The 19,262-nt window shown below is 48.3% G+C and overlaps 2 protein-coding genes across 4 annotated transcripts in view; one reads left to right on the top strand and one right to left on the bottom strand.

The window, feature by feature from the left end:
* The window catches only part of FRMPD1 (FERM and PDZ domain containing 1), a 28,003-nt gene extending 16,347 nt beyond the window's left edge, over positions 1 to 11,656 (top strand). The window contains exons 10-15 of one of the 2 annotated variants that reach the window (XM_061362622.1): positions 53 to 179; positions 567 to 662; positions 1,928 to 2,110; positions 2,527 to 2,674; positions 3,503 to 4,321; positions 7,437 to 11,656. In XM_061362622.1, coding sequence (XP_061218606.1) covers positions 53 to 179; positions 567 to 662; positions 1,928 to 2,110; positions 2,527 to 2,674; positions 3,503 to 4,321; positions 7,437 to 9,739 — 3,676 coding nt within the window. In that variant the 3' untranslated portion in view covers positions 9,740 to 11,656. Of the gene's footprint in view, positions 1 to 52; positions 180 to 542; positions 663 to 1,927; positions 2,111 to 2,526; positions 2,675 to 3,502; positions 4,322 to 7,436 lie in introns of both variants that reach the window. The other variant, XM_061362621.1, reaches the window with a different exon arrangement.
* Positions 11,050 to 16,258, bottom strand: TRMT10B (tRNA methyltransferase 10B). Of its 2 annotated transcripts, XM_061362623.1 has the most exons (8): positions 16,040 to 16,256; positions 15,817 to 15,925; positions 15,555 to 15,679; positions 15,022 to 15,174; positions 14,164 to 14,242; positions 13,236 to 13,303; positions 12,804 to 12,927; positions 11,050 to 11,780 (listed from the first exon to the last, which is right to left on the bottom strand). In XM_061362623.1, exons 1-8 carry the CDS (start codon positions 16,187 to 16,189, stop codon positions 11,674 to 11,676), a joined length of 915 nt encoding a protein of 304 aa, XP_061218607.1. In that variant the 5' UTR covers positions 16,190 to 16,256; the 3' UTR covers positions 11,050 to 11,673. The 2 variants fall into 2 exon arrangements, with proteins under 2 accessions (XP_061218607.1, XP_061218608.1); XM_061362624.1 differs by lacking the exon at positions 15,022 to 15,174 and having other exon boundaries at positions 16,040 to 16,258.
* Between the last annotated feature and the right edge of the window lie 3,004 nt (positions 16,259 to 19,262).

Here is a 19,262-nt window from a genome sequence, read left to right as displayed (position 1 = left end):
GGGGGACAGCACAGCTGGGACCCCCTTTGCTCCCTTCCCATTTTTCTGGCAGGAGGGACTGGGGAATTGAAAATTTCATCTCACCAACTCTGCTTCGAAACATGAGAGGGAAGGATATTAAGAAAGCCATCAGCTACCACTTGAAGCAGAACCAGATGCTACTGGACCCTCGGCAAAAGGTAGCGTTTGTTCCCTGGGTTCAAGGTGTCTCCCAGGATGGAGGCAGCATCTCTCACAGTCAAAGAAGCAATGTCTTTTCTCCATGGGTCTCTCCTATGTGGGATCACTTGGGGTTTTTCTTCTATCTTTTCCTCTTATAACTTCTTTTGCTGTGCACACACTCTAATTTCCCTACAGAGTGTGTTCTGTTGTGGGGTTGCCACATGGCAAATGTGGTAATGTGGGGTGGTCCTGTACAGATCAAATGCTTATCCAGACCAAGCTAAATGTGTTGGTCAAATACTAAGTCCTGTATGAAAAGAACATCTTCTACCCCATAGGCTACCTGGAAAACCTTGTTTGTCTGTCATGTTTCTAAACAGTATTTCTTCTCTTGCAAAACGAAGCATATGCTCACAGCAGTCCAAGTGCGCCTGACCTACCTGCAAATACTGGGAGACTTGAAGATGTACAATGGGAAGATCTTTAACGCCACCCTTATGGTACGAGTGCATTTATTTATGCAACTGGGCTTTGGCATACTGTCTTATTGCCTTGCTTTGTGCATCTCCTATTGTACTTGGACAACAACGGCAAAGATAAGGACACAAGAAGGAGTTTTAACCTTTTTATTTCACCAGTGTGTAAGATCGTATCTTAACCAAAGCAAACCCTATCTAAGGCAGAAATGTTTCCATATTTTTCTTAATTGACTGTTGATGTGAGACTAGCAACCTTTTACTGAGTCTCCTCACTGTCTTTGCTTTGATCCTTGTAGAAAATGTAACATTAGCTCTGGTGGTGCTGTTTAAGACAGTTCAGTCACACTACTTTTCCCTACCCTGGGACTTCATGAGAAGTATTGGTAAGGGACTCTGCTAGGATAACTGAGCATAATTCTATTGAAGTGAATAACACACCAGCCTACACAATAATTCTCCATATTTTTTCAAGTTGAAAGCTGTGACTCTTCCTCTTCAGATGACCTCTGTTTATATTTTTTATGTTGTAAAGTACTTAAGAGATCTGGGGATATTTCAAAAACTCTTGAAGAGATATTGTCTATCTTTAAAGCTTACTGTAAAAAAGAACACTGCTCTTTTCACAGTCCCCAAGAGTTTCTTGCGTTGTTGTTTGCGTTTTTTTGCCTGTCCTCATTTGGATCTCTACTGAACTATAGACCACAATCTGTTTTGTACAGCACACCAAGCAATGTATCAGAGGAAGACCTTACTGAGGGGTTACAGTAATGCCTAGGTTTACAGTTCTGTGCAAATTGAAATAGTTTTGCCAAATTATTTGAGTGTTAATTTATTTCTAAGTGTCTGATCCCAACATAAAGTGTTAGGAAGAACTTCGCAAAGTTCTTCCAAAACCAGAATGCCTTCCTGAAGTTTCTAGCCAAATCCAGTAGGTCTCACTTGGTCCATCTGGCACAGCCTGCCAGGTGATAATTCTGATAGCAGTCTGCTGCTGATCTGACCTCTCTGGATCTGCTAGATGGCTGCTGCTTCTCTGGGACCATCTGCCTTGGGGGTACAGGAAACTGGTGGTCCCCAAGGCAGAGAAGAGAACAGCTGGGAGCAGGTGACCTGAAAGCCTGTAAGTAACAAGGGGCTCCCTTTGCAGCTGGTTACAGCACAGTTGTGAAGAGAGTCCAGTGTTAAAATAGCACACAAGATCAGGTGGCTGAGGAGTCCCTGCCCAGCACAGGCGATTTGGTTCGTGATCAGATTTTGGTTACAGATTTAACCTCTCCTCCTTACAGCTACAGGACAGAGAATCGTATGTTGCCTTGCTGGTGGGTGCCAAGTATGGGGTGAGCCAGATTATCAATAATAAGCTCAACATCATAACAAGTCTGGCAGAGTTTGCAAACATCAGCAGGGTGGAGCTTACAGAGGAGTCTGAAAAAGTGAGCACTGTCAAAATCTATCTGCAGGATCTGAAGGTAAGTTCTTGATGGTCGTGTCAGGGCTAGAGAACAAGTGAGGAGTCATCCACACCATGTATTCTTTTCAAAATCTGACATTTAGCTGGTGGTATCATCAGTAAAAAAGGCTTAGAGCAGACTTGGAAGGGGAAGCTCATAAAAGGAATATAAAATTACTGAAGAAAGGTGATTCTTCTTGCTATCCTCCATCAGTGAGACATATCAAAGAAACAAAATATGAGAAAACCAATGTATCTTGTCCCTCTGTGCCTCATGCATAAACAGTGCTTTGGAACGATGGTGGTATGGGGGAGAGGGAATGTCTTTTCAGTGTGCACCATGTTCCTGCAGATGGCGATACAAATAGCGATATTTGTAAATTCTAAAATATTTTTACTGTTCTCTTCCCTCCATGTCCTTAAACAAACAACAAGCTGCTGACTCTGCTCCTGGAATCCAACAGTGCAAAAGACCTTGTCTGTCTCATCATTGGCTACTACAGACTGTTTGTGGATGCAAATGTCTCCATATTTACCTGGGGGGAGAAAAAACAGCAACTGCACCGTGTCTCAGCCGAAGAAGGTTTAAAAAACCCAGCTTGTTCGTTTGTTTGTTTGGTTGGTTTTGGGGTTTGGATATTTTGTGTGTGTGTGTGTGTGTGTGTGTGTGTGTGTGTGTGTGTGATTTTTTTGGGTGGGTTTTTTTTTGTTGTTGTTGTTGTTGGTTTTTGGGGGGTTTTTTTGGTTTTTTTTTGTCAAAGGATGGGGAGAAAGTGGGTGGATCCTCCAGCACTGGAAGTGTTATTTCCTCCTGGGAATAGTGTCATGCTAGAACAGTAGCCCAGTGGCATCTGCAAGTTATTAAGACTGTCAGCCATGGTGCAGGCAGTGTCAGGTTTCCATCAGCCCCAGACTGTCAGACAGCGGAAGAGCAGCAGTAATTGGCAGCTTTTCCCAAGAAGAGAAAGCTGAATGCCTGTCACCGAAACGGCAGACATATCACTGAGCACTTGTGTTCTTCTGCCAGCCTCCTGAACAACTCCCATCTGCTGGCACCCCTCTGCCAGGAGGGAGAGGATCCTTTTGCCATGCTGTCCTGTCCCTTGTCAGGATAATTGCAGCGTCATAGGGGTTACAGACTGAAGCTTTAGGCAACGAGTTAGCTGGCTGCTGTTCCACAGCTCCCCCGGTAAAACCAGGCAAAGCAGGCAGGAGGGACCAAACCTCCACTGACAGGTTGTGTATGGTCCTGGAGGTCTGATTGCACCTTCATCTTGTTTGCTAATGAGCAAGTGAGGGCAGAACTCTCTGGGCTTTAAGGCTCTGCTCTGCAGACAAGTTCATAACCCTTGTCTGGCCGTGCCTTCTTGCCACTGTAAGGGACAGGCTGATAGATGTGTTTAAATCCCAGGATACGAATCTCGAACCTGCAGTGACTCTGAAGACTCCTGGGAGCAGGATTCCTCTTCAGACCATTGCTTGGACACTCCTACAGCACACAGCAGTGCCCATCCTGTGTGCAACAAGGAGGAGCTGGGAGAGCTCCACAGTCTGGAAAAGGACAGCACAAAGCCCCAGTCTGAAGGGAGTGAGCAGTATGATGCGTGTGACAATGCAACAGACAGCGCATCTGAGGCTTCAGATTCAGCCAACACTGAGAGCCGAGGATTTAAGACAAGTGGCTCCAGTGACTCTATGGATGCACTGGAGGAAGATGAGTTGGAAACGTGCTCTTCCTTCAGGCCAGAATTCTTCCACTTCTACATACCAACAGTTCAGGAGATGAGCCACTCAGACAAGAGCTTCTTCCCCATTCATGCTGAAGGAGGCTCCATCAGGGCAGAAAATGGAGACTACTTCTGCTTCTTGCAGGTACCTCATGCAGAGGACCTTGGGTGTGAGAACAGTCCCTCTGAGCAGAGAGGGGAGGACATTGGTACATCTGTGGTGAAAACCAGATTGTCTGAGAAAAACACCATGGACTTCTACAACTTGTGCTACAGCATATACCCTGCAGGCAGTGTGGAGAGGAGCAAAATCAGCCACAGCCCTCAAAGAAGTCCTTGGAAAGATGAGTCTTCCCAGGAAGGGGCACCATGTGGAGCAGATGTGACTGCAGAGGCAAGCGACCCCATTTTGGAGCCGCCCCCAGGCTTTGGTGACACCAGCTCTGAGGAGGAGGAGTTCTATGATGCTGCAGACAGGCTTAGCCCTCCAGACGCCTTGGCAGGTAAAAGGTCACCTATATGCTGCAGGCCACCTTTCTTTCACCCCATGGACTAGGGTGTTGCCTTTTTCCCATGTCAGTCTTCCTAGAGAGATCATCTTTCAGCTGTTCATAGATTTCCCAGGATTTTTAAAGGACCTTTGAACACCCATTCTTTATAAACCATTATTTTTTGGGGCGAGGAATATAGAACAGTTGTTAGAGGATGTAGGGAGGCAATGAGGACAACTAAGGCCTCCTTGGAACTTAATCTTGCTAGTTGGGTTAAGGACAATAGAAAGGGTTTCTTCAAATACATAGCAAATAAAACTAACACAAGAGGCAATACAGGCCCACTGCTGAACGAGGTGGGTGCCCTGGAGACAGAGGATATAAAGAAGGCAAAGGTGCTGAATGCCTTCTTTGCCTCTGTCTTTACTCCTGCAGACTCTCCCCGGGGGGCCCAGATTCCTATTGCCCCAGAAGGAGTCAGGGCAAAGGAGGAGTTTGCTTTGGTAGATGAGGATTGGGTTAGGGATCAGCTATGCAATCTGGACATCTATAAATCGATGGGTCCGGAGGGAATGCACCCACAGGTGCTGAGGGAGCTGGTGGAGGTCATTGCTAGGCCACTCTCCATCATCTTTGGTAAGTCAGGGGAAACAGGAGAGGTGCCTGAGGATTGGAGGATGGCAAATGTCACACCAGTCTACAAGAAGGGCAAGAAGGAGGACCCGGGTAATTATAGACCGGTCAGCCTTACCTCCGTCCCTGGAAAGGTGATGGAACAACTTATTCTTGACTCCATTTCTAGGCATATCGAGGATGAGGGGATTATTAAGAACAGCCAACATGGTTTTATGAGGGGGAAGTCATGTTTGACCAACCTTATAGCCTTCTATGAGGAAGTGACTAGGTGGAGGGATGATGGTAGAGCAGTAGATGTGGTTTTTCTTGATTTCAGTAAGGCATTTGATACTGTCTCCCACAGCATTCTCATAGATAAGCTAAGGAAGTGTGGGCTTGACGATCAGGTAGTGAGGTGGATCAAGAACTGGTTGGAAGGAAGAAGGCAGAGAGTTGTGGTCAATGGTGCAGAGTCTAGCTGGAGATCTGTGACTAGTGGAGTGCCTCAGGGGTCGGTGCTGGGACCAGTGCTGTTTAATATTTTCATCAACGACCTGGACGAGGGAACCGAGTGTACTCTCAGCAAGTTCGCTGATGACACTAAACTGGGAGGAATGGCTGACACACCAGAAGGCTGTGCTGCCATTCAGCGAGACCTGGACAGGCTGGAGAGTTGGGCGGGGAGAAATTTGATGAAATTCAACAAGGGCAAGTGTAGAGTCTTGCATCTGGGGAAGAACAACCCCATGTACCAGTACAGGCTGGGGACTGACCTGCTGGAAAGTAGCGAAGGGGAAAGGGACCTGGGGGTCCTGGTGGATAGGAGGATGAACATGAGCCAGCAATGTGCCCTTGTGGCCAAGAAGGCAAATGGCATCCTGGGGTGCATTAGAAAGGGTGTGGTTAGTAGGTCAAGAGAGGTTCTCCTCCCCCTCTATTCTGCCTTGGTTAGGCCGCATCTGGAATATTGCATCCAGTTCTGGGCCCCTCAGTTCAAGAAGGACAGGGAACTGCTTGAAAGAGTCCAGTGCAGAGCCACAAAGATGATTAAGGGAGTGGAACACCTCCCTTATGAGGAGAGGCTGAAGGAGCTGGGTCTCTTCAGCTTGGAGGAGACTGAGGGGTGACCTCATCAGTGTTTACAAATATGTAACGGGTGGGTGTCATGATGATGGAGCTAGGCTTTTTTCAGTGATATCCAGTGATAGGACAAGGGGCAATGGGTGTAAACTGGAGCATAGAAGGTTCCACGTTAACATCAGGAAGAACTTCTTTACTGTGAGAGTGACAGAGCACTGGAACAGGTTGCCCAGGGGGGTTGTGGAGTCTCCCACATTGGAGATATTCAAGGCCCGCCTGGACAAGTTCCTGTGTGATGTACTCTAGGTTACCCTGCTCTTGCAGGGGGGTTGGACCAGATGATCTCTTGAGGTCCCTTCCAACCCTTGGAATTCTGTGATTCTTCAGCAGAAATACAGCGGATGTGCACATAGGGGTCAGAGCTGCAACTCTGCAGGGAAATCTGTCATCGCATCCAAGCATTAGATCCCAGAAAAAGTCAGTTTTCAAATGAGTTTGGCATTCTGGAAGGTTCCCAGGTTTCTGCAGGAATTCCAGAATACTGATGTATGGCTCTGCCCAATTCTGAAGCCAGCATGCTGCATGAGTAAGTTCTGTGCATCCTTCTATGTAGGCTGAATCTTCAGTGATTAAAAGAGCGTTGCACTAAGAGGAAGCTTTATGGTAAATATTCCCACTGGCAGGCAGCACCTTCACTCTCCTACCTTCCTTCAAGCTGAGGAGAGCTAAAAGCTGTAAAACATTATTGTCCCATGTACCCACAATATAATGATCTTTTGGGGTCAGGAGCACATTACATAACTGGGTCAAGGAGTCCTGTGACTGAGCAGCTCCCTGGTCATTGTATTTTCTTGGAAAGGATTTTTGTTTCTGAAATAATCAGCTCTTTCAACATTAACTGATCTTCTTCATTTGTTTTGTGTATTTAGTACAATTTTACATTTTGCATTCATTCACAGTAACAATACCATGTTCAGACACAACACTGCAATCTCTAGAAATTTTTATCACCTAAGTATCCAAGCTGGAAATTTCTGATCATGTTAATAAATCTCCAGCTGTAGGCACTACTCACTGTAGCTGCTGTTAATACCACCAAATTAAATTTGGGAATTACAGATGTACCTGCAGTCAGGTTAAGTGGCTCCAATAACCAAAGGGTGAGACTACCCTTTATCACTAATGCTGGACTTCAGTCTTTGTAGCCATAGGCACAAATTCTGTTTTTCTTGACATATCTGATTCCAAGATGGTGCTTGATTGTAAGAGACAGTTTCCTTTGGCACTTGGGACCCAGGCTTTGCAACCAAACATTTACATCTGCAATTGCAGGACCTGTGTTAAGAGCTTTCTGGCTCACTGCATAGACGCATGGATATTCTGCTGCCTGGGGCTATTTTCTGACTTGCATGGTTCTTTTTCTTGCCAACAGGCTACAGTATCACGTCCCAGGAGAGTACAGACAACTGCTCCAGCATGCTGAAGCAACCAAGGTGTTACAGCTTAGGAGAAAGCCTGATGACAAGGCAGACAGCAAAGGAGAAACACAGAAAGGAGGAGATGACATATGCTAAGAGCCTGAAGAAGAGGAGGTCTTTCCTGAAAACCGATTACACCTCACAGGTCACTTTTCCCTTAGCTTTACCAGGCCCTCTGCAAAGCTGCTGCTCTTGGCCACCCACACCAGCACTTCTTGCTCAGCTGCCCTCTTCACCCTCCTCAGAGAACATCAAGAATGCAGAGCTTCAAGTTCCTGCTGCAACCCACGCCCAGAGAAACAGTGCTAGCCCAAATCCATCCTCTGGCCTGGTGGAAATGGAGCCTTATACCATGGAAACAAAATCAGTGACTGACTCGTTGATTTCTTCCATTTCAGCTGTTCGCCTGCAGGGTGTTGCCATGCATGTGGACAGCAGCCTCCAACCTACACATGCTGTATGTCCACCTTTCCTGTCCCTGGAGGAAGGTGTGCCCCTTCCTGTGGGCACATCTTGTTTACAGGCTGTCAGGTCACCTGCTCAGGGAAGTTCCTCCATGAATAATGGGTTGCTGAGTGAGGAGAGATGTATGGACACCAAAGGCTGGCTGGCCCAAGTGGCACAGGAGGAGATGGGTGAGGTGATGGCAGCCCAGCAGGTTGGTGATACGCACCCATGCCCTGGCCAAGAAGTGACTTGCCCTGCTAACAAACACACACTGCCAGCTCATGGCTCCAGCATGGGCTCTCCCCATGAGGTGGACAAGGACCAGGCCCAGGAACCGCTCCTCACTGCTGAGAGGGAAGCAGTGTGTAAGGAGCCTGTCCCAGCTCTTTGTGAAGAAGAAAAACCTAATCATGACAGCTGTGCTGAAAACAGCAGTGACAGTGCCTTGTTACAGGCAAAAAGCAGACCAGCGATAAACAAGGAGGCCTTACAGAAAGCGAACAATAAAAAACACATAGGTTTTCCAGATGCAGCTCAGCTCTTAACAGATAGCAGCAGCACTTCTGGGGTTGGAACTCACCTCTCATGTGGGCTGAGGACAGACCTCACATTACCCAGCCCATCTCAGGAAAGGGTAGACATCCCACTAGAGCTTTTGGCCTCTGAGAAGACTAGTGGGTGCCTGGAGGCTGATGCTGTTGGAAAGGAGATACAAACATCCCCAGCCGGAGCACTGTTTGCGAAAGAGTTGCTAAGCAGCCAGGAGCTGGATGGAGACCCTAGAAAAGATGCAGGAAATGTGGCTCTCACACAGCCACAGCCTATTCAGACTCTTCCCAGAGAACAGTCTACTGAGGCGGGAAAAGACTCTCCTATAACTCCATCTGTAGTGCTTTCCACCTCCTCAGGCCCAGTTTCCTTTGGCTTGCTGGAGAAAAAAGCAGACCATGGGGCTTCAAAGCACTCCTTACTCTGCTTTAACCACAAGGAGGATGAGCAGAGTCCTTCTGACCCCATCATGACCAGGTCCTTGGGTTTTTCCACAACGAAGAGGACATCTCCACCACAGCTTGGGATGGACAAATGCAGCTGTCGTCTGTCCTATATCAGCTGCTTCCACAGGTCTGATGACAAGGGGGAATGTGAAACTACCATCCCCATGTGCAACACATTTCTGGGGCCCCTCACCACTCCACCGTCCAGCAGCTGCAGTCTTCCTGGGACCCCTGTGAGCAGTTACCCAGTCTCCATTGCTAGGGACATGGCATGGTGGGACCCTTACGTCCAAGCCCTCAGCAAGCTGAAGGACCAAGCACAGAGGAGCCCTGAAGATTTTTCCTGCTTCCTGGCTTACACCACAGAGCTTCAGGAGGTTGTGGGGAAGCTCTCCAGGAACCAAGCAACCCATCTGCAAGGTCAATGTTCTGAGCAGGGTGCTGAGAGCAAGGGTACCCTTGGCTTAGTCTCCCAGGATCTGCTGTCCAGTTGCCAGGAGCTCCTGAAAACAGAGCAGCCCCTAAAAGAGCTGCAGGGTGTGCTGAGGGTGATGTTCAACCACCTAGTTCAGCTGGCAGTGGCCTGCTTCCAGGTGACACACTGCCAGCTGTGCAGGCAGAGGCAGCAGAGGCTTGGGGCTGCACTCATGGATGTGGTGGGAACCTACCAGCAACTTGTGCAGGCTGGTCACCAGCAGCTTTGCAGTCAAGGCTGCCCGGATATGGGTGCCAACCTCCTTGCCCGCCAACACACAGCCCTCACAGCTTCCATCTTTTGTCTTCTGCATCAGCTCAGGGAACCCCCGTTGTCGTGATGGGGATGTTTGGTGGCACAAGTGCACTGGGTGGGAAGAGCCCAGCCATGTTCCTTCTGTTCACTATCAGGCTCTTCCCTACAGGGCATTTAGCCCCACAGTTCAAGAATCGGCACAGAAGCATGTGTCCCTGGTGTCAGCTTAGCTCCACCAAGAGCCACGCCTGTGCAGGGGGTGGTTATGATGCAGGGTGTACTGCCCTCCAGCCTAGCTTTGCGCAATTTTGTGTACGCAATCTCTCTATGTAATATGCAAATTCATAGAGTACTTCAGTGGCTTATGTATCTTGCCTGGGGCTTGTCCCTCACCTCTCAAAGGCCTTGCAGGTGGCTGGTCTCAAGGTGTTGTCTTAGCCTTCTGTCACCTGTGAAGCCTGCCTTTCTTGCCACTCCATACTCTCCAGGCAGTTTCCGAAATAAAATTATGTCAGATGCCAACCTGGCCCCATGTGAAGGAAACCAGGATACTTTGTCCACCACGTGTGGCTAAGGATGTAATGGAAATCTCTTTGGGAAACAAACCATGCTGTATTTAACTGCCTTTTCTTGCAGCCACAGAAGAGGCTTGTCCCAGGCAATGTAGGCAACACCATATCCTGCTTTTCTGATCTGGTTTCTGTGTGTCAGCCAGCTCTTCTATTTACATTTGCTGATGCTTGAGAAAGTCCCTAACACTCCCCTGCCCCTGGTCTGGGCTAGCATATGTTGCTGCATAGCAAACTCAGGGGCTCAATTGTAAAGTTAAAGGCTCTTACATGGAGCTGAAGTGCAAACCTCTAACTACACACCAACAGCTAATGAGAGGGGGAATGTGAAGACTAAGAATTGGAAGGACACATAAGGCACAGCAGAGCTGCAGGCACTGGCAAACACAAATTCAGCAAAAATGCGGAGAAAGGCCTGGTGCAACAGGTGCTACTGATACTGCCTCATGGCACTGAATTCCAGGTGTTGTAAAAGGCTCTTGATATGAAAGAAAAATGAAAATACATATGCAAATGAGATAGCAATTTACCTCAGAAGACCTTCAAGTCCTTCCACTGGTGGTTGGAGCTAGTCATTTACAGCGACATGGAGGCTGTTTGGTGGTTTGTTGGGGTTTTGGGGATTTTTTTAGCAATAATGGCTGAGGTTACATATCAACTTAGATGCATCAAAGATGCTTTCTGCTGTGGCTATGAACTATATCTGTTCTCTTTGTGCAGGGCAGAGTCAGATCCCAGATACCCTTCCAGGAGGAACTTCAGGGTTAGTGAACTTCGCATGTCAGTGTGTGATGACGCATAAGTAACCATAAGGATGCAATGGGAGTTTAAGAGTAAACATTTTATTTTAGGTTTTTAAAATAGAAGCACAGGATTAGCTATAGGCTTCAACAACTCCCCGAGTCTTCAACTGATTTAAAGTTGTCAGGACACAGTGCACCTGGAAACAGTTTCTCCATCTGGGAATCCCATCTTGTGCTCCCCCATCGGAACAGCATTGTCCTTTTCCATGGGAAGAAATTTTCCTCACCAGGGAGCTTTGCAATTCTAACTTCACCTTACTTACTGTTTTAGCAAGATGAAAGAAATATATTAAAGCACTCCTTGCTGCCCCAGAACAAGTGTAGATGCAAGAGTCAGAAACACTCTAGAAGCATCTGTAAAGAAGTAGAATTGAATCCCTGTCAGTTTCCACTGGATCCCAGGGCTCCATTAGCTTATGTTTTATGTTCAAGAGGAAAAAGTATTTTCCAGCATTGTACTGCTGAGTCGAAATGCGTCACTCTTGATAGGGTCCTTGAACAAGATTTAAGCAGAGCTATCCTCTCTATGCATATTCATGCTGGTGCCTCTGCTCAAAATTTGGAGTTTGTCTCTCTTGTCTGCACAGCTCTTTAACATTACAAAATAAAGAATTTTCTTGTGCATTATCATGCTGAGGTATTTTCACTTATTTCATGGCCTCTGGTAGCACATAGCCTTTTCCAGAAGAAACTCCAGCTTTCAAGGCTGCTGGCCAGCTTCGAGTCTCATAGTAAGTTGATAAGATATCAAAGACTGTCAAGAAGAGATGTGATAACGGTATCAATAGCAAGCTCTATTAATACACACCCCATTGGCTGCAAAGCATCAGGAAGTTACAATAGCTGATGACAGAGAAGGTTAGCATGGGATCTGGTGGTTTGCCTTCCTCTCATTTAAAATCTGACACATAAGTGTTTGAGGCAGCTTCAAAACAGCACATGAAACCATTTTGAAGATTACTTTGGGGAGCTCTGGGTAGGTAAGGCAGAGGCTGTGTCAACTATAGCAAGGTTCCCCAGTCACCGTTTGACTAACCTGTACTACCCATTGCTGCTGACCATGATGGTGGGTTATACCTACTGCACTTCCACCATTGTTTCTCAGATGCTGTGTTTCCACATCTCCACATGGTGGTCTCTAGCAGCTATGCTTGGTCCTTTGCAGGGCCCTCCACCACCTCCTCTGCCTTGTGCTGATGGAGATGGCAATGATGTCCTCACGCCAGAGGTAAGAATTTACTAGAGCTGGCCTAGGACACCTCTCTGCTCCGTAATCTATAGCAGAGAGATGTTCACATTAAAAAGCCACAGACTGCCGGTGGAGGTAGAGCATGGACACATCCACTGGTGTGACTGGGTGGCCCAAACCATAATCATGACATGAAGCCATCGCAGTGGTGGAGCACATCACATCATCCTGGTGTTGTGAGCCTTGCCTTGACTGAGTCTGACACAGGCAAGACAATTTCTGTTCTCCCTTGCCTGGGACCTTGTATGACTCATAGCAACAGCAGCCTCCTCACATCTCCCTCACACTAAATGCTCGCTGCTTTGTGCAAAGCAAGTCCTGTGTCCCTGAGAATGCGCTGATGCAGAGAAGCACACAAGACCTTTAAAAAGGGTTATCAGGAATAAATCCTATTAAGAGAAACCTCTGATCCCAGTGCTTCCCCCATTACTCAGCAATGGGAAATAATTCTGAAAATACCTGGCTTCAGTGCTTGATAGCCCCCTCTCCCTGCCCAGTCAAGTGAAAGGACATGGTTCAGCCTCTCACCTTGATTAATTGCCAGGGTCTCTGAGTGGTAGTTCTTGGTGTTAACAGCTTTCACCATGTACTCGCGAATGGGGAGACGGGCTGTTTGCAAGGACTGCTCTCGTGCCCTTTGCAGAGTCAGCTTCTGCAAAGGAAACAATAACAAGGTGCCCCATGTGCACAAACTTGCATATGCACAGCATGCACAATATTTTGGGTGCAAGCAGCTACGAAGCTAAAAGCTGTCCTGGGGCATGTTTCACCCAGACTGCCACAGTCTCTCAGCCTGGCACTGGATCCAGGCAGAACCTTGGGGAAAAAATGTATGGTGGCACAACAGTGATGTCTCAAATCACGGCAGCAGGAGCACTGGGTACTACAAGTGGGATGTCTCTGCTCTCAGGAGATAATGGGGGAGACAGCACCTTCAGGTTCCAACAGCCTGCTACCCACCTTGTGAATACTTTCATCCACCAGGCCTCCGAGGATGTATACTTTATTTGGATCAATATCTTCAAGGACTAGAAACAAGATAAGCACTCGCTCACCACCATACAACAGTAAAATCCTGTGTTACACCATTTTCCAAGCAAGAGCCCACTTCCAGTAAGAAACTGTGGCCAGAGTCTCCCTTTACCCTGGAGCCTCAGACCATGCAGGAGGCTGAGACTTCAGAGACAGACGTGTCTGCCTGAACCTGCAGGCAGCGTGAAAGGGAGAAATGCTTTTCTCAGCCTTTTCAGAAAGGCTGAAAGCACAGAGCACCACAAATATCATACATTGCTCCCTTTAACCACTGTTCGTTATAAGATGTGGCTAATTTGGTCAATCTGATCCCAATCTGCTCCAGTGTTCCCACTACCAGGGTTCCCTACTAAAACCTTCGCCCACCAGTCCCAGATAATTTAGCAGAGTACGGCACTTTTGTAAAACAAGACAAGGGATCTATGCCCTCAGCAACACATGGCAGGTTAGAAATAGAGGAAGAGGAGAAAATAAACACAGTAGCAAATTAAGCAATAAAGAGAACATAGTTGCTGCTGCATTTCAGAGAAAGATGTCATTTAGACTGTAGCCAAAACTGCCACAGCATCTCTACCACTTCCTAGTACTACAAGCTGCAAAGGATGTACACGCAAGTTTTAGTTAAGTCTGCTGCAGATCACACACAGCCCTAAGTTGAAACCTCATTTCATAAAAACAGATTGAGATAGGAATAGATTGAGCATCAGATTTAAATACAAAGTACATCTCATACAATTTGAGACAGTGAATACATGGAATTGCATCACATGAAGTATTAAATAGTCTGAAAAAGAAAAGCATAAAAAACACCCATTTGCCCTAGCTCCCCTGTGCCTAAAGCATGTGAAATATTTACCATTCTCAGAGTCAGGAGTGAGATAAACAATTGCATCTAAAGGAAACAGGTCCAGGTAACTTTCTTGGGTCGTATCCATCTGAAAAATGCAAGACATGGAGAGAAGAAGCCCATGAGGCCAAAGTCCATTTGCCAGAGCAAAACTCACTCTCGGACACAGCAATATGCGGATGATACTGCCTTAGGTGTTTACACTCCTGGAGATAGTGGATTTTGTCTTAACTGAAAAATGTTTCTATATGAGCATTGAACAATACATATTTCAAAATCCCTTAAATTCTTTTCTAATCAAAATCACTATTCTTTAAGGAAAGGATAGCAGAAAAAAAATCACCTAATTTTAAATGAGATTCTAATTCTTAAGAAATTCAGGAATCTCCACCTTGGTTTGTCCCCTCACTGTTACCAGGTGCAGACCCCACATGTGCTGTAGAACACACAGCTTAATGTCACCACCATGTGTGTGTGTCTTGTGCTTGAGTCAGACCAAGCTCAATGAAAAAACGCAGGACATGAATATGTGACCTGCCCAAACCCTGATCAAGCATATACAGCTGCCTGTCCCCAGTATCACAGGTCTTTTTACAGAAGTAGCATCTGGAGAAGGAATTCTCCTGCAAGCAGGAAGGACAGGAGCTCTAACCTGAAGCCTTTGTACATTCCCCATTATCTGTCAGTCTTCATCTCCTGTCAAAAGGTAAGAAGATCTGAACTTAACCATTGCCACTAAACTGAATTCCCACATAACTCCCAGCTCTCATCTGAGCGCACCTCAGCCTGTTGTGGGTCAACACTGAAGGCCAGGAGCAGCTACAGGGTGCTACAAGCCTTGAATGCACTGTCATCAGAGACCCTTACCAAATAATTGGAGAAGCCGTCGTTCATGCGAAAACACTCCTCATAGATCAACGAGCCCACAACAAACTCCGTCAGACAGAGCCAAAATGGCTTCTCAGCCCGCCTGTTGGCCCCATAGAGTCTCCTGATCTGGGAGGCGAGGCGGCTTGTTTCCTTCCAATAAATAACAAGCACAGTGACCCACAAGTCAAGGGGCAGGGGGTAACACGGCTCTACTCAGGATCTGCAGACATCCATGATGCCCGAGTCACCGACTGCTCGCTGAGGCTCTGGAAAGGCTGTTCCTGTGGAGCACAGTTCAACTGCCTCAAAGAAACACAGAGTTGGGTGCGCAGCCAGCCAGGAAGCCGCGTGCAGGCTAAGGGGGTGTAAGGACAGGCAGGGATGCGAGGGGACAGCATCCCCCTAGAGGCTGAGCTCAGGTGAGCTGCTGTGTGGACCCTTCTAGTTGAGCTTCAGGTCAACTAGATCCTTCAGCTCTAGTTACGCTGAAGCACCGGTGCAGAGGACGCAGCAGGCAGGGTGCCCCGTACCTTCTCAGTCATGCGGTCGGCCACCCCGAGGTCCACGCAGAGCCGGGGCCCCGAGGTCTTGGCCTGCAGAAGGCGCTCCTTCGCGAGGGCGGCCGGGACCTTCCCGCAGTCCCGACTGGCAGCTCCTGGGAGGCAGAGCAGCGAGAGGCCAGCCTGAGCCCCGGCAGGCAGCGGAGCCACGGGCGGACCCCGTTCCCTCGGCCAGGAGCCCCTCGACGGGGCCACTCCGTACAGCGCCGTGCCGTGTCGTAGCGCCCCTCACCTGCGCCACCAGCCCGCCGGGCCCTGCTCCGCTCCCGCTCTTGCGGCCTCTTGCTCTTCTTGGCCGCCAGCACCCGCTCCCAGCGCCTCCGCTTCCGCAGCACATTTCTCTGTGGGAGCAGCGGGGCCTCAGCCCTACGGCCTCCTGCCCATGAGGAGGCCGCGGGACCGGCGTCAAGGCGGAGCTAAGCCCTGCCACCCCTCGCCCCTCCCGCGGCACCTACCGAGCACCGCGCCGCGCCGCCCGCCCGCCCCGCGCCGGAGCTGACGGCCGAGGGCTCGATCCGCAGCAAACGGAGAGCCTCGCAGGCTACCGCCGCCTCCCCATCAGGCTCCAACGACAGACAGCCGTCATCTACGCCGCCACCGGCCATCGGCGCCACTCTCCCTTCCCGGGGTGGGACCTTCCGCGGGAGGCGCGGGGACCGAGGAGTGCTCTCTTGTGGCGCCGCGAGAGCTAGCGAGCGGGCCCGACAACCCAGTGCACGCTCGCAGCGCTCGGAGCAGGCTCCTGGACGCCTACCCGGGCCCTCCCGCCTCCGAGGCGGGGCGAGGCGGGGCGAGGCGGGGCGAGGCGGGGCGAGGCGGGGCGAGGCGGGGCGAGGCGGGGCGAGGCGAGGGAAGGCGCGTTAGGTCAGGTGGTGCTCCGGCAGCCGTAGTCTGTGGCTCGCAGGGAGAGGACGGGCGATGAGGAGCTCTTTGCTGCGGGGCGTGCGGTTGTGCCTCGGCTGCCCGCCCGTGAGTAGGGGCTCGACCGGGGATCCCCGGGGGACGGTGGGGAGGCACCGTCTGGAGGAGCCACTCCTCCGGGCCGCCCGGGGCCTGTCCACTGAAGGAGTGGTGAAGCGGGAAGGGCTCATCGGCCTCTACGGTCTCCTACCCTTTCATCGTTTCATCTGTAGCCTGAAGCTAAGATGGTGCATAAGAGGGGGTCAAAGGATGCTTGCTGGATGTCCACACAGCAGCCTAGGGCTACAGCCAGGAATGGGACTTGGGTTTCTGTCTTCCAGAGCACAGATTCCTTTGCTCATGGAGCACCAAATGGCTTACAGAGGTGCCCCTGAGTCCTGCCAGGAAAACAATAGTAGCTGAGGAAAAGTTCTCTCTCCTCAGGCTGCCAAGATGGTAAGTGGCCCTCCAAATAACTTTCCTGCCTCCTTTCTTCCCAGTTTCTGCCTCTTCTAGCCTCAGGGGGACTCCAGAGGCAGCCCTGGGTGGAATACAGCACCAAGGAAGAGAACACTGCAAGGTTTGTTGGGCGGTACTGATACCAGGAAATAAAGGGTTAACATTGTGCCTGCTTGCTTAAGCAGTCGCTGTGCTTGGTGAAGCAGAACCGTAGGAGTTAAAGTTGCTAGAATGGTGAAGCAAAATTGTAGTGTTAGAAAAAGAGTGAACTTTTACGTTGAAATGATTACATAAAGTAATAGAAGTGATTATATCGGAGAAGTTTTCGAATCAAAAGTAGACTTCTGTATATTACAAGAATGTTGTAACTTTGCTGTTCTGTATTTTAGTTACTCTGTAACCAAAAATATCACAATGGTAGCCTTAGCAGTAGAAACTAACATAACCACAAGAAGAGCACGGGCTGTCTGGCCTAAGACTTTGTGGTTTTAAACAAGGAACTGTGCATCTTGATAATACAAATGTTCATAATCTTTGTATTGCTTAAAAGGAAGCTCTGTCTAGAAATAGGGACTATGTATCTTAAGCAGCAGACAAATTTGTAATCCCTGCAATATTGATAGCTTTGCGAAATCATTGCAACATAGAAACAGCCAAGTGAGGAAGTTAGAATGCTGGCGTCCACATAATGGTTGGGGCCTGTCCAAATAACGGAAAGGTGAAAAGCATAAGGTGAGGAAGGCTCCTTACTTCATCAGGACGACCACCAGAGGGGCTGCGCAAGCGCAGAGGAGGCTGATGTAATGAACTAATGAAGTAATCCCTGATGCATATGTATTAGTTAACGTAGCAACCCATGTTGGATATACATTAATTGCGAAACCTTTATGCCTAAAGTGCGAACGCGATGTGACGGGGTCGGAACCGGATTTGGGTGCGTACCCCTGGTTCCCAGTGCCTCAATAAAAGCACCTCATATAACCATTCCGGTGGTTATGTGTCAGTTCTTACGCTAACAGTAGGAGTTACAGCTGCTAGGCAGAATTGCAGTGGATAAGATTCATAGCTTAATATTTAAGACGTTCTTGTTCAAATAGTATCTTTAGAAAGAAAAGGAACAAAAGCTAGCCAGAGTAACAAAATTTACAAACTTGACAAGTTTCTACTTTAAGAGACATAAAACCGGCTTGTACCGAAGCTGAGGTTTGCACAGGAGCCGAAACCCTATTGAGTCTGCGTGAAGGCAAGAGGTTACTCGCGGTGATGAAGGGGAGCTACAGGCCTTCATCCTCACGACCCCCTAATGATCACCACAAGGAGGCACTGCACAGGTGCACCAATGGGACAAATGCCAGAAAACTAATTATAGTACTAGACAGGAATAGGTTTTGCATATATATTAGGCGTGAAGCAATCTCATGTTTAGGTAATCATTATATGTAATATAAACGAACTGAGTGGCAAAGAGGGGTGCACATGCTTTTGTGCAGGAGGAGAAACCCCTATGCGTCTCAGTGCTGAATAAAGCATACCTACTTTACAACTCTTAATGAGTTGTGGAGTCAATCCGCGTATCAGTACCCAGTACCCAAAAAGAAGGACATGCCATATGACATCACGGAGCTCATGGAGGAAGTAGAAAGGAAGGTAAAAGAGTTGCAAGATTCTGTCAGTGGGAAGGGTACAAAACCTGGGTAGGTTACACACAGTAAAAGAGAAGTTCTTATCCACTCTGGTACAGAAACCTGACAGGAAGCTGAAGTGAGGAGCATTTCTTGCAAAGCTCCTTACAGTGTACAGGTTGTAGATTTTACTGGAAATCATGCAGTGTGTTGAAAGGGTTGTAAGTCTGCCTGGTTCCACAAGACTAGTGGGTTGTTTCAGATGGGTATTGCACATGGGTTAAGCTGGAACGCTTTGAAAAAAACTTTGTTTTTCTGGGAGAGCAACTGTGTTTACTTGAGACACTATTAGGAGTATTTTTAACGCTTTTAAAGGAGAAAAAACGAGAAGCTGTTTTGATGACAATATTAAAAGGCTCAGGAGCTATTTCTGCTTTTGAGCTTTGACATTTTTTCCCCAAAGCTAAATGGGCTGCACAGTAACAGAACAGTAAGCCTAACACAGAACTGTGTATAAAAGGAAGAAGAAGGACTTGGACAAGAGTGTCCTTCCCTACTGCTGCAGAGGAGGAATGCCACATAGTCCTTCCTGATGTCTAAAACACTCCACCAGCTACAGCTGTCTGAAAACTTCTCTCTCCCAAAAGCTTCTTTTCAGGCAAGTGCTGGTCCATCCCTCCCTATCATTCCCGCCACC

Source organism: Neopsephotus bourkii, unplaced genomic scaffold (genome assembly GCF_033783945.1).
Source record: "Neopsephotus bourkii isolate Nb327-2 ecotype Australia unplaced genomic scaffold, CSIRO-AGI_Nbou_v1 NB_1131, whole genome shotgun sequence".
Classification (NCBI taxonomy): domain Eukaryota; kingdom Metazoa; phylum Chordata; class Aves; order Psittaciformes; family Psittacidae; genus Neopsephotus; species Neopsephotus bourkii.
The sequence above is the reverse complement of the archived record's forward strand: the minus strand, read 5'-3'. Positions and strand labels throughout refer to the sequence as shown.

What these genes read in the sequence shown, in the direction of transcription:
- TRMT10B (XM_061362623.1), bottom strand. Translation starts at nt 16,189, where the DNA reads ATGGCCGGTGGCGGCGTAGATGACGGCTGTCTGTCGTTGGAGCCTGAT. An exon ending in GCGGCGCGGCGCGGTGCTCG is followed by an intron (nt 15,926 to 16,039) that starts GTAGGTGCCGCG and finishes CTGCTCCCACAG; the next exon opens with AGAAATGTGCTGCGGAAGCG. An exon ending in CACTCCTGACTCTGAGAATG is followed by an intron (nt 13,304 to 14,163) that starts GTAAATATTTCA and finishes TCTTGTTTCTAG; the next exon opens with TCCTTGAAGATATTGATCCA.